Source organism: Canis aureus, chromosome 15 (assembly GCF_053574225.1).
Source record: "Canis aureus isolate CA01 chromosome 15, VMU_Caureus_v.1.0, whole genome shotgun sequence".
Taxonomy (NCBI): Eukaryota; Metazoa; Chordata; class Mammalia; order Carnivora; family Canidae; genus Canis; species Canis aureus.
In genome coordinates this window covers 58,601,654-58,614,531 of record NC_135625.1, presented here as the reverse complement: position 1 = coordinate 58,614,531, position 12,878 = coordinate 58,601,654, and the positions used below count along the sequence as shown (strand labels likewise).

Below are 12,878 nucleotides of genomic sequence, written 5' to 3'. Positions count from 1 at the left end.
GCATCCAACTCTTGATTTTGGCTCAGGTGGTGATCTCAGAGTCCTGGGATTGAGCATCGCAGCAGGCTCCATGCTTAGTAGGGAATCTGCTTGAAGATTCTTTTCCTCTGCCTCTTTCCATTTGCTCTCTCTTTCAAATAAATCAATAAATCTTAAAAATAAAAACACCCAGGAGCACCTGGGTGGCTCAGTTGGTTAAGCATCTGCCTTCGGCTCAGGTCATGATCCCGGAGTCCTGGTATTGAGGCCCACTTTGGGCTCCCTGCTTGAGCAAGGAGTCTACTTCTCTCTCTGCTCCTTCCCAACTCATGCTCTCTCTCACTTGCTTGCTCTTGAAAAAATAAGTTAAAAATCTTTTTAAAAAAGGAGTTTTCAAAGCAAATTGATAGTTTTAGTGAGATTGCAGGGCAGCTGTTTTGACTACCTGTAACATCTAAGTTTTTCAGGTATAATCGTGGAGTACTCATGAAATGATTGAGGTTATAAATGAGAATTCTTTGCATTATGGCAGATTCCCAGAGGCTTTTTGAGGTAACATTTTATAAACTTAGTCCAGGTCATTTAGTCCTGTCTTCAGCAAATGTTTGCTCAGAGCCTATGTTGGGGGAGGTGCCAGAACAGGATGAAGACAGAAAGAGAAATGGGATCCTTGCCTCACAGGATATAAACGGGGGCCACGGGCCTTAGTGATAATGCACTTGGACTATATTCACTTATGGATAATGAAATTAGTATTTAAGAGTATTCTGTTGCTTCAGCATTTTAACAGTGCATATTTTCCTACCCTCTGCCATTTTGCATTGTTGATGTTATCCTATACTCTATCATGACAATTTTTTTGTTTTGTTTTGTAATATTGGAATAGAAATGGGTTTTAATCCAGAGTCTCTAATTGACCTCAAGGAAGATGCACACAGATTAATCTCTCTGTATACAGTTGTACTTTCCACTGGTTATTGTTGTCCAGGTCATTTTAAAAAATTATGCAATATGTAGCAAACAATAAAAATAACCCAGATATCTATACATAGAGATATATAGATATGTATCTCTCTATATATTTTAGAATTATGTATATTAGAATGGTTGGGTTCTGAGTAGTGTAGAAGCTTGAGGATTGGGATGCCTGGGTGGCGCAGCCATTGGGTGCCTGCCTTCAGCTCATGTCATGATCCCGAGATTCGGGATCGAATCCCGCATCGGGCTCCCTGTTAGGAGCCTGCTTCTCCCTCTGCCTGTGTTTTTGCCTCTCTCTCTCTCTCTTTCTCTCTCTCTCTCAGAGTGTGTCTCTCATGAGTAAATAAATAAATCTTTAAAAAAAAAAAAAAAAAAAAGCTTGAGGATTTCCTGGGCTTCTCCTGCTTCTGTGATTGCACTTGGTGAATTACAGAGTGACGAACCATGACCAAGTTGGGGGCTGGAATGGGGCACAGACTGGAGCTGGTCACAGGCCTGCAGCTCCTAGGTACCCAGGCAGGCAGATAGCACTGTGGGGGGGGGGGGGGGTGCATGTTCTTTCTTTGTCATCTGTGTGCCCTGGAGGAAATCAGATGCACCCTCCTGGAGGAAAAAATTGTCTCACCTTTAAGTGTCAGTAGCGTAATGGACCCCCCTTTGTGACATTTGTTGCTGTAAGTTTGGGTTAGCCAGGCTAGGCTATCTGGTGAAGCTAATTACCTCCTTTTAGGCATTGTGCCTGCAATTTGAGTAGCTGCCACTGGATGAATGGTGGTGCCTGGCTGTGCTTGTGTTGCACAAGTAGGCTCCCTCTGGGCCCAGGGCAAGGAAAGAAAGCCCCAAATAGCCTGAATCCAGACAACTATGCCTCCTTGCTAAGAGGAGCGTCCTTCATTCACAGTTCGGTAAATCTTATAGGGTAATGAATGAATATAATTCACGTGGAGAGGAAGTGCAAAGACTTATATACACTAATGTGCATGCATTCCTTACGAAAATAGCCGCTACTATTTCTTACTGTTTGGCTCAGTTCTATCTTGTTTTACATCAAGGAGAAACCTCTATATTTTGACTTGTGCTCAAGCTTTCCAACTTCACGCTTTTGTTTAAAAACAGATTCCACATGCTCTCACTCCTTCTCATGGCCTCTTGGTCATTTATTTTAAAGCAGTGTCCAGAGCATTCAGAGGGCGACTGTGGCTTGTCAGAGGGAGCACTTCCAAGTAGCTCTGTTGTGCTCTCTCCATCTCTTCAGCCCTTCTGCATCTTTCTCTTTGCCTTTCTTTTTCCTTCAGAGATTTTATTTATTTTTTGAGAGTGCAACGGTGAGCGAGCACATAAGCAGGGGGAGCAACAGAGACAAGAGGGCTATGTACCCACTGAGCAGGGAGTCCGACATGAGGCTTGATCCCGGGACCCCAGGATCATGACCCAAGCTGAAGGCAGATGTCCAACCAACTGAGCTACCCAGGAACCCCCTAATTTTGCCTTTTTAAAACTAAAGCTTACTGGGATTATTTCTACTATAAAAGTAATACTCATTAGAGAAAATCCTCACATGAAAAAATGCAAGAAATTGAAGACCATCACCCATTATACCAAGATCCAGTCTCTTTTCTTTTTTGAAGTTCTGATTACTTTTCTAAAAAGTTCAAGTTACAGTAAAATATACATGTCTTACAGTTTCCCCCTTTGATAATTTTTCAGGGTACTTACTACTCTTCTTTTTTTAAAGTAGGAACGAATGCCCCGCAGGCAGCAGCTTTTTCTTCTCGTGGCTCTTCAGCTTAGTTTTCTTTCTGCATCAGAACCGAAAGGTCAGATGTGTTCAGGGCAAAGCAGCACATGCCTGCATGTCCACACTCCCCTCCATCTTCTCCCTTTTCACCAGTATAATTATATTGGTGACTAAATGTCTCTCTCTCTAAATGAGCACAGAAATTCAGATCTGCTGTCAGTGTTTCCCTCAAAGTTGTATAAGTTGGGTAGTGACACACTGAGTGGCTCCTGCCCTTTCCTTTCCCTTCCTGAAGACTTTTAACCCCCTTTAACCAAAATAGGGCAAGTTTGGGCACCAAGTAGTATAATGACCAATTATTTGCTATTTCTTTAGGATGGCTTTATTTATTTAGGCTTTTGCTTTTCCTTCTTCTCCAGGGCCACCGCTGCCCAGTTCAAGCAATGAGCAGCACTCGTCAGCCTCCATCTTCGAGCATGTGGACAGGCTCTCCCGGTCCTCGGAGGCCAGCCGGCGGGTTCCCAATAAGATTCAACTGATTGCCATGCAGCCCATCCCCGCACCTCCGGTTCAGCACCCTGTATTGGCCGACCGGGTGGCAGAAACCAACAAAATTAACAAAGAGGTATTTGTTCTTTTTAAAAAGTACATTTATTTTTTTAAAAAGTCACATTCTGCTTTGATAAGTGCTTAGAAACAGATGGAAATTTTGGTGTCGGGAAGTTAATAAAGGTAGGAGCTGCTGACAAGTATCTTCATTTTAAATATTAAATGTAGCTTTTGTTTAGCTCGATACTATTCACGGACGCTGTCAGGCATACTGGCAGATGTACGGAGAGGGAGTTAACGTAGCAAACCCAAGACTGCTATCCTTCAGAAGTCCTGTTGTGGCCCTTGGCTGGGGTTTGGGAACTTACGTTTCTGAAACATTCCCATTGTTCCTAGACTGTTGATGCAAACAGTATGACTTATCTGAACATCTCTTTTCCTTCTGGGACTCTGGAATTTTGGTACAGGCTAGGCAGAGGGGGCCTGCTGGACCAGCCCCAGTATGAATCCTGGGCATTGCATCTCTAATGGGCTTCCCTGGTGGACAACATGTCACATGCGTTGTCACAATTCATTGCTGGAAGAATTAGGCACGTTCTGTGTGACTCCCCTGGGAAAGGTCTTCTAGAAGCTGGCACCTGCTTTCCTCTAGACTTTATCCCATGTGCCATTTCCTGTTGCTTCTTTTGATTTGCATCTTGGGCTGTAATAGATGAGACTAATTCCAGAGTCCTTTGAGTTTTCCTGATGAACCTTTGAACTTGGTGTGGTCTTAGGACCACTGTAGACTTTGTGATCCCTGATAGATCCACTCTGGCCCTAAGGATCTAGTAATATGTAGTAAAATCCTATTCCAGTGAATCCTGGAAGAGTGAGTTAGATCTGCTTCCCCCCTAAGATTTTGGGAACCAGAAGGCTACGCCAGGTCACCATTAACTTGAACTTGAGAGATTTGACCTGGGCTGGATGATGAGTAGAGCGAAGGCCATTTAGGATTGTGCATAAGGCAGCTTCATGCCTGTCCATTTCCTGCCTCTAAGAAATACCTGCTGGTGTTATGAGTTCTGCTGGGGTGAAGTAGTAAGAAACTGGTACAGTTGCAACCCCCTGCCCACTTTGTAGGTGATCCTTGAAGTCCATCATCTTACAGAAGTCCTGTCAAGAGTTCTTAGGGTTTTTCCTCTCCATACCTCATTGTCTTCTTGCTAAGAATGTGTGCTATGGGTTTAGGATGGTGTGCGTGCTCTCTGTTCACCAGTGCTGGGGAGCCCCAGCCCTGCACAGCCCCAGTCCTAACCTAGACCTGTCTCCATCAGTCCCGTGAGGCCTGTGCCTCTGTGCCTGCCATGAGTAAGCACCCCAAAGTGGATTCTCCATCTGGCAGACAGAAAGAAGAAAATGTGCTCATCAGGCCTGTGATAGCATACATCTTCATGTTTTTCTTTAACTCTCTTTTTAAAATATGGTATTTGATGCAAACATAGGCTACGGGACCCAACTCCCCGGGGTGATGGGGCCCCCATGTGTGGTGTGGCTGGCAATGTCACACCCTTTGGTGCCTCAGGAGCCTGGGATGGTGGTCTGGGGGAAAAGAACGCCCGCAGGAAGGCCTTCCCAAGATGCTATCTCTGCATGGGGGCCAGAAGCCTTCGGGAACATGCCATGTGTCTCCCCTCTCTTCCCTGGCCACACAGATCCAGACGGCGCTGCGGCACAAGTCCGAGATTGAGCACCATCGGAACAAGATCCGTCTCCGTGCCAAGCGCCGCGGGCACTACGAGTTCCCAGTGGTGGACGACCTGTCCTCGGGTGACACGCGCGAGCGGCACCGCGTGTATCGCAGGGCTCAGATGCAGATCGACAAGATCCTGGACCCCACGGCCAGTGTGCCCTCGGTGTTCATAGAGCCTAGGAAGAGGTGGGCATCCCCAGCAGGGCTCCCCGAGGTTTGCCTGTGGAGCCCCTGTGGCTTTGCTCCTTCACTGGCCTGCCTGTCCAATGGCCTCAGAACCCTGTCCCTGGGTTTTCTCTGCCTCCTTGAAGTCAGCTAGTTGGAAATGGCAGTCACCCTTCCTTTCTCAGGTGGTCCTCTCCTCCCTCTCTCCCAGTAGTACCTTCACCTCCTCTGCACATGCACCCAGGTCAGTTCTGGGTCCAGGTCCATTTCTTGTCCCGTAGCTGCCCTCAGAGTCTTGGGCTCTTGGTCTTCCAGACCCCTACCCCCCAAGGCACATGCATTTTCTCTAATCATTGTTCTCATTTATATCTTGCTCTGTTCATCACCTATAATGGCTTTGGTTACCTGCCATGTGGAACCCGTGTTCCTATAACAGGTGGGGGGGTGGGGGACCCAGGCTCTGCATTCTGTCTGCTTTTTCGCCATCCAGCAGTGTAGACAACGTCTCTCCAAACATTCATCTGCTTCCTGTTTCTCAGGATGGTGGAGTCTGCACCTCACACCCTCTCCCCACATCCCTCCCCTCTGCAGATCCTGCTTGTTCTGCAAGACCCAGTTCATTCACCGTATAGCCAGCCACATCAGTAGCTTGCAATGACCTTGCCCTTTTCTGAATGCCTGGGAAAATCATGGTTCTAGGTTACCTCATATGATTCTCTATTGTTCCATGAGTTTAACATGCTCAGTAGACTATGGCGTCCTTATAGCAGAGTCTGAGTCTTACACATTGTTTATATCCTGTGAGGTCTTTACTACAGTGGCCAGCATATCCCAGATGCTCAGAAAATACTTGAGTGTTTAGTTAATAAGTTACTGGAAGATTTGTTTCCTATGAAGATAACCTTTTCTTTTTCCCCTGGAAGCTCCAGGATAAAACGGTCTCCCAAACCACGCCGGAAACACCAGGTCAACGGCTGCCCGGGAGATGCTGAGAAGGATAGACTCATTACCACAGACAGTGATGGCACTTACAAAAGGCCCCCCGGTGTCCATAACTCTGCCTACATTGGTTGCCCAGTATGTAATGCTGCCTCTTGTTTCTGAAATCAGGGTGGGGTGACTCTTAGGGAAAGGAGGATGGACAGTGGTGGCTATAGCCCTGTGTGGTGGCATTGCCAGATGACTGGCGCTCCAGAGCCAGCTAGGCCGTGAGGCATGGGACGTGGCAGGCTGGTGGGCTGCCCCTTTGAGGGGAGAGGGGAGTCACAGAGACCAGTGGGCTGCTGAGTGAGCCCCCTGGGAAATGCAACTCTTGTCTCCGTCCTTTCTGTATGCAGGCCCTGTTTTCTTATGTTTCGGAATGGGCATTCCTTGAAGTTAACTGGAAAACAGAAGGGTTTTTGTTTGTTTGTTTGTTTGTTTGTTTGTTTGTTTTTTATCTTCCCCTGGTCAGAGAGTTGTTTGGGTTTCTTGGTAATAGGAAGGATATTTACTGGAATGCTAAGAAGATACTTGATTTGTGTGTGTATGTGTGTATATATATAATTTTAATGGAAGAAAAAGCTTAATGGAAATTAAGAAATACAGAATTAAATATTTTTGTTTTCAAACTGAAAGAGGCACACTCCGAATTGCTTAAAGTGTTAAAGGCAGACACTGATAGCATGAACACACACATACACAGACCTCATTGAGTAGGGAAGAAAGGGCTAGCCTCTCCAAGAGTCTGTGAGAAATACAGACACGAGGACACCCCAAGACAGAGCAGGAATGCCAGATGTGGCTAACTTCAGCAGTGCCAGGACACACAGTGGACACCTGTAGCCTTGTGCAGGATGCAGTCCCGGCTCGTTGCACAAAACCCCTTCCTCCTTCCGGAGACACACTTACAGAGGCATCCTTGTTTAGAGAGAAATTAGCGAGAAAAGAAAAAAACCCAACAACATCCTTGGAGAAGGGGTTTGTGATGTCCGTGATCACTTTGGATAGTGCTTGTGCAGTCAGCCATTGTCTGCTAATTACACAAATAACTAACCCTGAAAGTTGTGAAACCTAATTACACAAATATGTCAAACACCACACTGATACTGGGGCTAACTATCACTGAATCATGATCATCTGGGAAAAAAAACCAGACTTCCTTGGCAGCCTTGTGTATTTCTAGTATCTGTAAAGACTGGGTAAGCCTGCTTGTCAGGATTGGTGCAGTCCCAGAGGGTTGCAACGTTCTACAGATTAGGCTGCTTTGCTCCTGAATGGGATGAATCAGGTCCTTTTGGAAGGCTGTGAATGAATTTCTAAAATAGGGGAGCCCGCACTGGCAGTTCTTACAGCAGATGGTGCTCTTGTACTGCTCTTGTGTTTTGGGCAGGTGGTTGTCTGGGCGACTGTGTTGCTTCGCTTCATTTGGGGAGGACAGTCCCCTGGTTCCCCAGACTGGTCACTTGAAGCTTTGACTTTTGTCTCCCAAGGGGACTTTCAGGCCTGATGTGTGAAACCAATGAATAGAAGAAGGGGACATTCCTCCTTCCCCCTCTCTTCCCTAGCCAGCCAGAGCTCATTCTCTTAAAGCAAATTTGTACAAGTGGTATTTCAATCCCCTCCCTTTTTTTTTTTTTTTTTTTTAAGTAGCTGTGAGTTCCATTATCTGATGCCATTGGGTCTTGTGTCTTCCCCTTACTCTCCATTTGTCTTCATTGGTAATCTGAAATCTGGCTGCCTTCAGGGGGCCCTGGATCATCTTTTCACTTTTTGCTTTTTCTCTTAGCAGCAAGTGCAGAAGTTCCTCCTTCAGCTGGTGGAAAGAAACCCTTCCCTGGAGCGCGCCACCTCAGTCAGCTGGCTTCCTTTTTCAGAGATTCCCTAAAATGAAATTTTTCTCAGATGGACTTTTTAGTTTCTGAACAAATTCTGAAACACATGCGCTCAAAGATAATGCCTTTTTGTGGAACTCACTTTTTCTTAGGTAGTATTTCATCTTGAAGATGATGTGACACCTACATGTTTTTTTCTTAAATTGTACATTTTACCCTCAAAGTATCTTCTCATTGTAAGCTCTGTTTTCCTAGGGTGAAAGAAATATTCCTGGATTTCTTGGCAACTAGCATTACCATGATAATTTCAGTGTTAGGATGCTATGGCTGTCAGGCCAAATCCAGCCAGCTACCAGTTTTTGTGAAGTTTTATTGGAACACTGTCACACCCATTCATCTGCGTGTTCTTTCTGGCTGTTTTTGCTGAGTGGTAGAGTTCCCTTACAGAGCCACAGACTCTACATGACTCAGCGAGCCTAAGATTTTTGCCATTTGGCCTTTACAGAAAAGGTTTGTCTACCGCTGATCTAATTTATCATCCAAACCTGACACCTGAGAGAATGATAGAAGACTCTGTTAATGATTATATTGGGATAGCAGGCATTAACTGAGCTTGTCCTGGGCCAACCCGTGTATCTGATCGCTCTCATAATTACCTACAAAGGATTGAAAAATAGGCATCAGAATACATCCTCTCTGATGATTGAAGGTTAAAAAAAAAAAACCTTCCTCTGTATTTCTAAGGAATGATAGGTGGGTGCGTATCTGTACAAAGGAAGCAAATTGACTCATCATGAAATTATCAGACAGAGATTCAAGAGCGCAGAATTCAAATTCCAGTAGGGATCCTGGATAAATCTTAACTTCTGTAGACCACTATTATCCATTTATTAAGTACCATCTATGTGTGAAACACTGTGCAGATGTTGGGATAGAGAGATGCGAACAAGACCTCTTCTTGGCCTATAAGTTGTTGGTAGCAGAGCCCGCCGTATGAGGAGGCTGTAAGAGGAAGAAAGAACAGGAAGTTCTGACGTCATGGCTCCGTAGCTCTTTGCCTTCTTGGCAGGATTCATGAGTCCTGCCTTCACAGCTTCATAGCGTATTTCTTGCTATAAAAGTTGAACCATTGGAATCTCAGTTCAGGCTCGCTTTTTTTTTTTTTTTTTTTTGTGGCCACACACTTCCTTGCCATACAGTGTTCTAAAACAAAATTCAGCTGAGTAAATTTGAAGATCTGATTGGCTTTATTCAGCAGTTCATGATTCAGGCCGCATCCCACCCAGCAATCCAAGGAGCGATACAAAATGGAAGGTTTTATAGACCAAAGCGGGTAGGAGAAGAAGTGTCCTAACAAAGAATAGATTGTTTTAGGCAAGGTCACCTTTCTTTGGGGAAAGGGTGGGGGTCTGTTGTGCAGATTATTACCTCAATAGCAGTGATCAGGAATCTCCAGATTGACTAGTGGAAGGTCACATTCCTGTGAGAGGCTGGAAGTGCAAGGAAGTCTTGGTTTGTTCTCTGGGGTCAGTGACTCCATTTTGGGCTGACTGTTGCTTTCTTGCTTTCTTTTTTGTTGTTTTGAAGAATAGCTACCTAGTCATTTACTGGAACCTACCAGGAACATCGCTTCTGTCTTTGGAGAGACCCTGTCACTTACCAGTGGGATGTGTTCACTACACACTTTTCCTTTGCTGCACTGTGAACCATTAGGTTCGTGACACACTGCTGGCCACAGTCTTCCTTCTCTGCTCTCCAGGAAAATGAAGACTGGGAGAAGGGCCTGCATGCGGACCTTTTATCCACCTTTCAGGGAAAGGAACCTTGATTTCTCCCAGGGCCCTATCATAGATGGGGCCCCGAATCCTTACTTAGGATTCCTAGGTGACAGATGTCACTTAGTAGAACCTTTCCTGGGATAGCCCAGTTTTAGAGAAAAACAGCCTTCTGGGACCAAGGTGTCCCACACACCGCAGTGAGCAGGAGACCACCCACTCGCTGCTGGGAGGGGAAGAGCACCTGCCTCATCTCAGGAGGGCAGTCACTGCTCAACAATAGTCATTTCTGTAGAGGGCCTGGTGATGCCAGAGCTTCAGATTCTGCCAAGAGAATCCAGAAATCTGAGTTTTAATAGGAAATTTTCAGGTTTTTTTTTTTTTTTTTAATACTGCCTCTTTATTTTTTTTAGACTACACAGGCCAAGCAAAACAGGGCTGTGGGCTGTGTGTGTGGTTTGCCAGTCCGTAGTATGGTTTTATGTCTGTTTGGAGTTGAACAGCTGCTGCCCTTTAGTGTTTGACTCTGGCACGAATAATGTATCATCCATTTTACAGGACCTAATCATGCGGAAGCGTTTAAGACAATTGTCTGAGAGTAAGGATGTGTCTGTAGAACAGATTTTTCTTTGTAATAGAGTCATTGATCCGAGCATCGATCCAGATAGAAATGTCTTCTTTGGCTCCTTGAGTAGAGTGATCCGACGCTGAGCTAAACTGTGGGCCAGTCAGAGAGCAGAGCATTCTAGATAAAAAGGTGCCTACCCTTCCTCACGAAGGGCACGGGATCACCAGCCCCTCGTGCAGAGCCCTTTTCTTTTTCAGGGTGTCATAGAAGTACTATGATGTGCTTCCAGCACTGCTGACCCCAGGAAGGCCTCTTCTTACATTGGTTTCCTCTTTTGTCTCTTAGAGTTGACTGCATATAGATTACGACAGCACTTTGCTCATAAAGCAGTATCACGAAATGAGATTGTAAGAAACCTTAATTATTAGTTATATCCCTGCCTCTTTGGCAGTAGGTATAGAATATTATTTAAAGATTTCTTGATGACTCATGTTACCCAGAGGTAGCTCCATTTGAAAGATGTGGTTTCTGAATATACATTCTCTATTTACTACTGTAAGTTGTTGTTACAATAAGTATTAAAGTTGTTTATGCACACACAGGTGCAATATGGTGTTGACTTTGAACTTTTCTAGTGGTGTGTAGGGTGACTTTTTCTTATTATAGTCAATAGACTGCTTTAGTTTTTGGTATCTATGGAAAATTGACTTGATATTTTAGTGTATAAGACTCAGACATATTTTGGCTGCTTAGGGGAATTTAATAAAAATATATACTTGCAGGTATTGAAATGCATTTCAGATAATTGGTTGAGTTTTGCTGGACAAATGATTGTTGAATATTTTCACTTTTTTTCTTTCATCCTGGTTAATCTCCACCTGCCACCATGACCCCTTAGCTGTCATTTAAAAAATTCTTATGGTAAACTTTTCTGTCAGTGTCAGTGAAAATTGTTAAATTCCATTTTGGCCACAGAATGTTTTCAAGTCACCACAGAAGCTCATGTCTGATCCTTGTTCCCTTCCCTGTTTGCCTTGCTGTAGTCCGATCCCGACCTGCCGGCTGATGTGCAGACACCATCCTCAGCTGAGCTGGGGAGGTATCCAGGCCTACCCTTCCCAGCCTCCCAGTACATCCCGCCCCAGCCGTCGATCGAGGAGGCACGCCAGACCATGCACTCCCTCCTGGACGATGCTTTTGCTCTTGTGGCTCCTAGCAGCCAGCCTGCCAGTGCTACGGTCACAGGCCCTGGGGTCCCAGCTGTCCTGCCCATGAACAGCACCCCTTCCCGGGATGAGAGGCGAGCCTCCCAGTGGGGGTCCTTCTACAGCTCTGCTCAGACGGCCAACAACCCGTGTAGCGTAAGTACTGGCCTTCTAGAATGCTCTCATGGGCCAGATGTTGGAATCTTGTTGCCTGACTCCTTCAATTGCAGAATCACTACAATAATACTGATTTCATTTGATAAGAATTGAAACTTGGCTCAGCGGCCTCAGTTTTTATTATTTTTTCCCTAAGTTTATTCTTAATGTTGGAATCATCCTTTTATACAACTCTAATATTTTATGGGAGTCCCTTCCTGGGTTCCCTTCAGTGTCATGAAATGGAGGTGGGGTAACTGTCAAAGCATATTCTCATTGATGTATTTATAAAAGGTGCAGTTTAGAATGTACCAAATCATGAAGATTCTTTTTAGAAGGCCACTTACTCTCTCAAGCAGTCCTTGAGGCTCCAGGATTATAGGCAGCTAGCCTATAGGCAAGCAAAGGCAACCATTTCAAATATCCTGTTTTCATCTTGGGATTTAACATTTCAGGATTTCATCTTCCTTTATTTTTTTCATATTCCGTCATTCCTTTCAAATGTGCCTTCTCAAAACACGTGGAGAGAAGTAAAACTGAAAGATGTCACATTAAATACTTTTTTGCTAGGGGCACCTGGGTGGCTCAGTCAGTTAGGCATCTGCCTTCAGCTTGGATCATGAACCTGGAGTCCTGGGATTGAGCCCTGCATCAGGCTCCCTGCTTAGTCTGCTTCTCCCTCTCCCTCTGCCACTCCCCCATGATTGTGTTCTCTCTCTCTCTCTCTCTCTCTCAATTAAGTAAATAAATAAAATCTTAAAAAATATAAATAAATTCTTTGCTAATTCCAGATTAAATGATTGGATTAAAGCATTTGACTTGGAAGGAAACTCATTAGACCGAATTTCTCAAGAAGTGTTTATGTGGGGTTCTCTGATCCCATTACCCATGTTAGGATGAAATTGGGTGATAATGAACATATGTTAAAGGAATCCTTATCATTGAAATTGGTTTGAATTTTCAAAGTATGCTGTTAGAAATAGATTGTTTGCTTCAATAACTGCTACAGTGTGGGGAAAAATACCATTGCATCTCATTATTGTTGTTTTTAATGTTATAGATATAAATATTAAATACTTCATGTTTGTAACTGGTAGTTTATAATCTTAAAGGAAATGGTTGATACTGAACAAACTCTTTGATAAAGGGGATGTAGCTTTAGCTGCTCTCTCAAGACAGCAGGGTTCTTTCTTATGAAAGAACCTTAAGCTTCTTTCATT

The 12,878-nt window shown here is 44.5% G+C and overlaps 1 protein-coding gene across 1 annotated transcript in view; it reads left to right on the top strand.

The window, feature by feature from the left end:
- The window catches only part of KIAA1549 (KIAA1549 ortholog), a 146,061-nt gene that overhangs the window by 98,674 nt on the left and 34,509 nt on the right, over positions 1-12,878 (top strand). The window contains exons 15-18 of the mRNA XM_077848504.1: positions 3,115-3,320; positions 4,939-5,162; positions 6,065-6,218; positions 11,341-11,658. Coding sequence (XP_077704630.1) covers positions 3,115-3,320; positions 4,939-5,162; positions 6,065-6,218; positions 11,341-11,658 — 902 coding nt within the window. The remainder of the gene's footprint in view (positions 1-3,114; positions 3,321-4,938; positions 5,163-6,064; positions 6,219-11,340; positions 11,659-12,878) is intronic.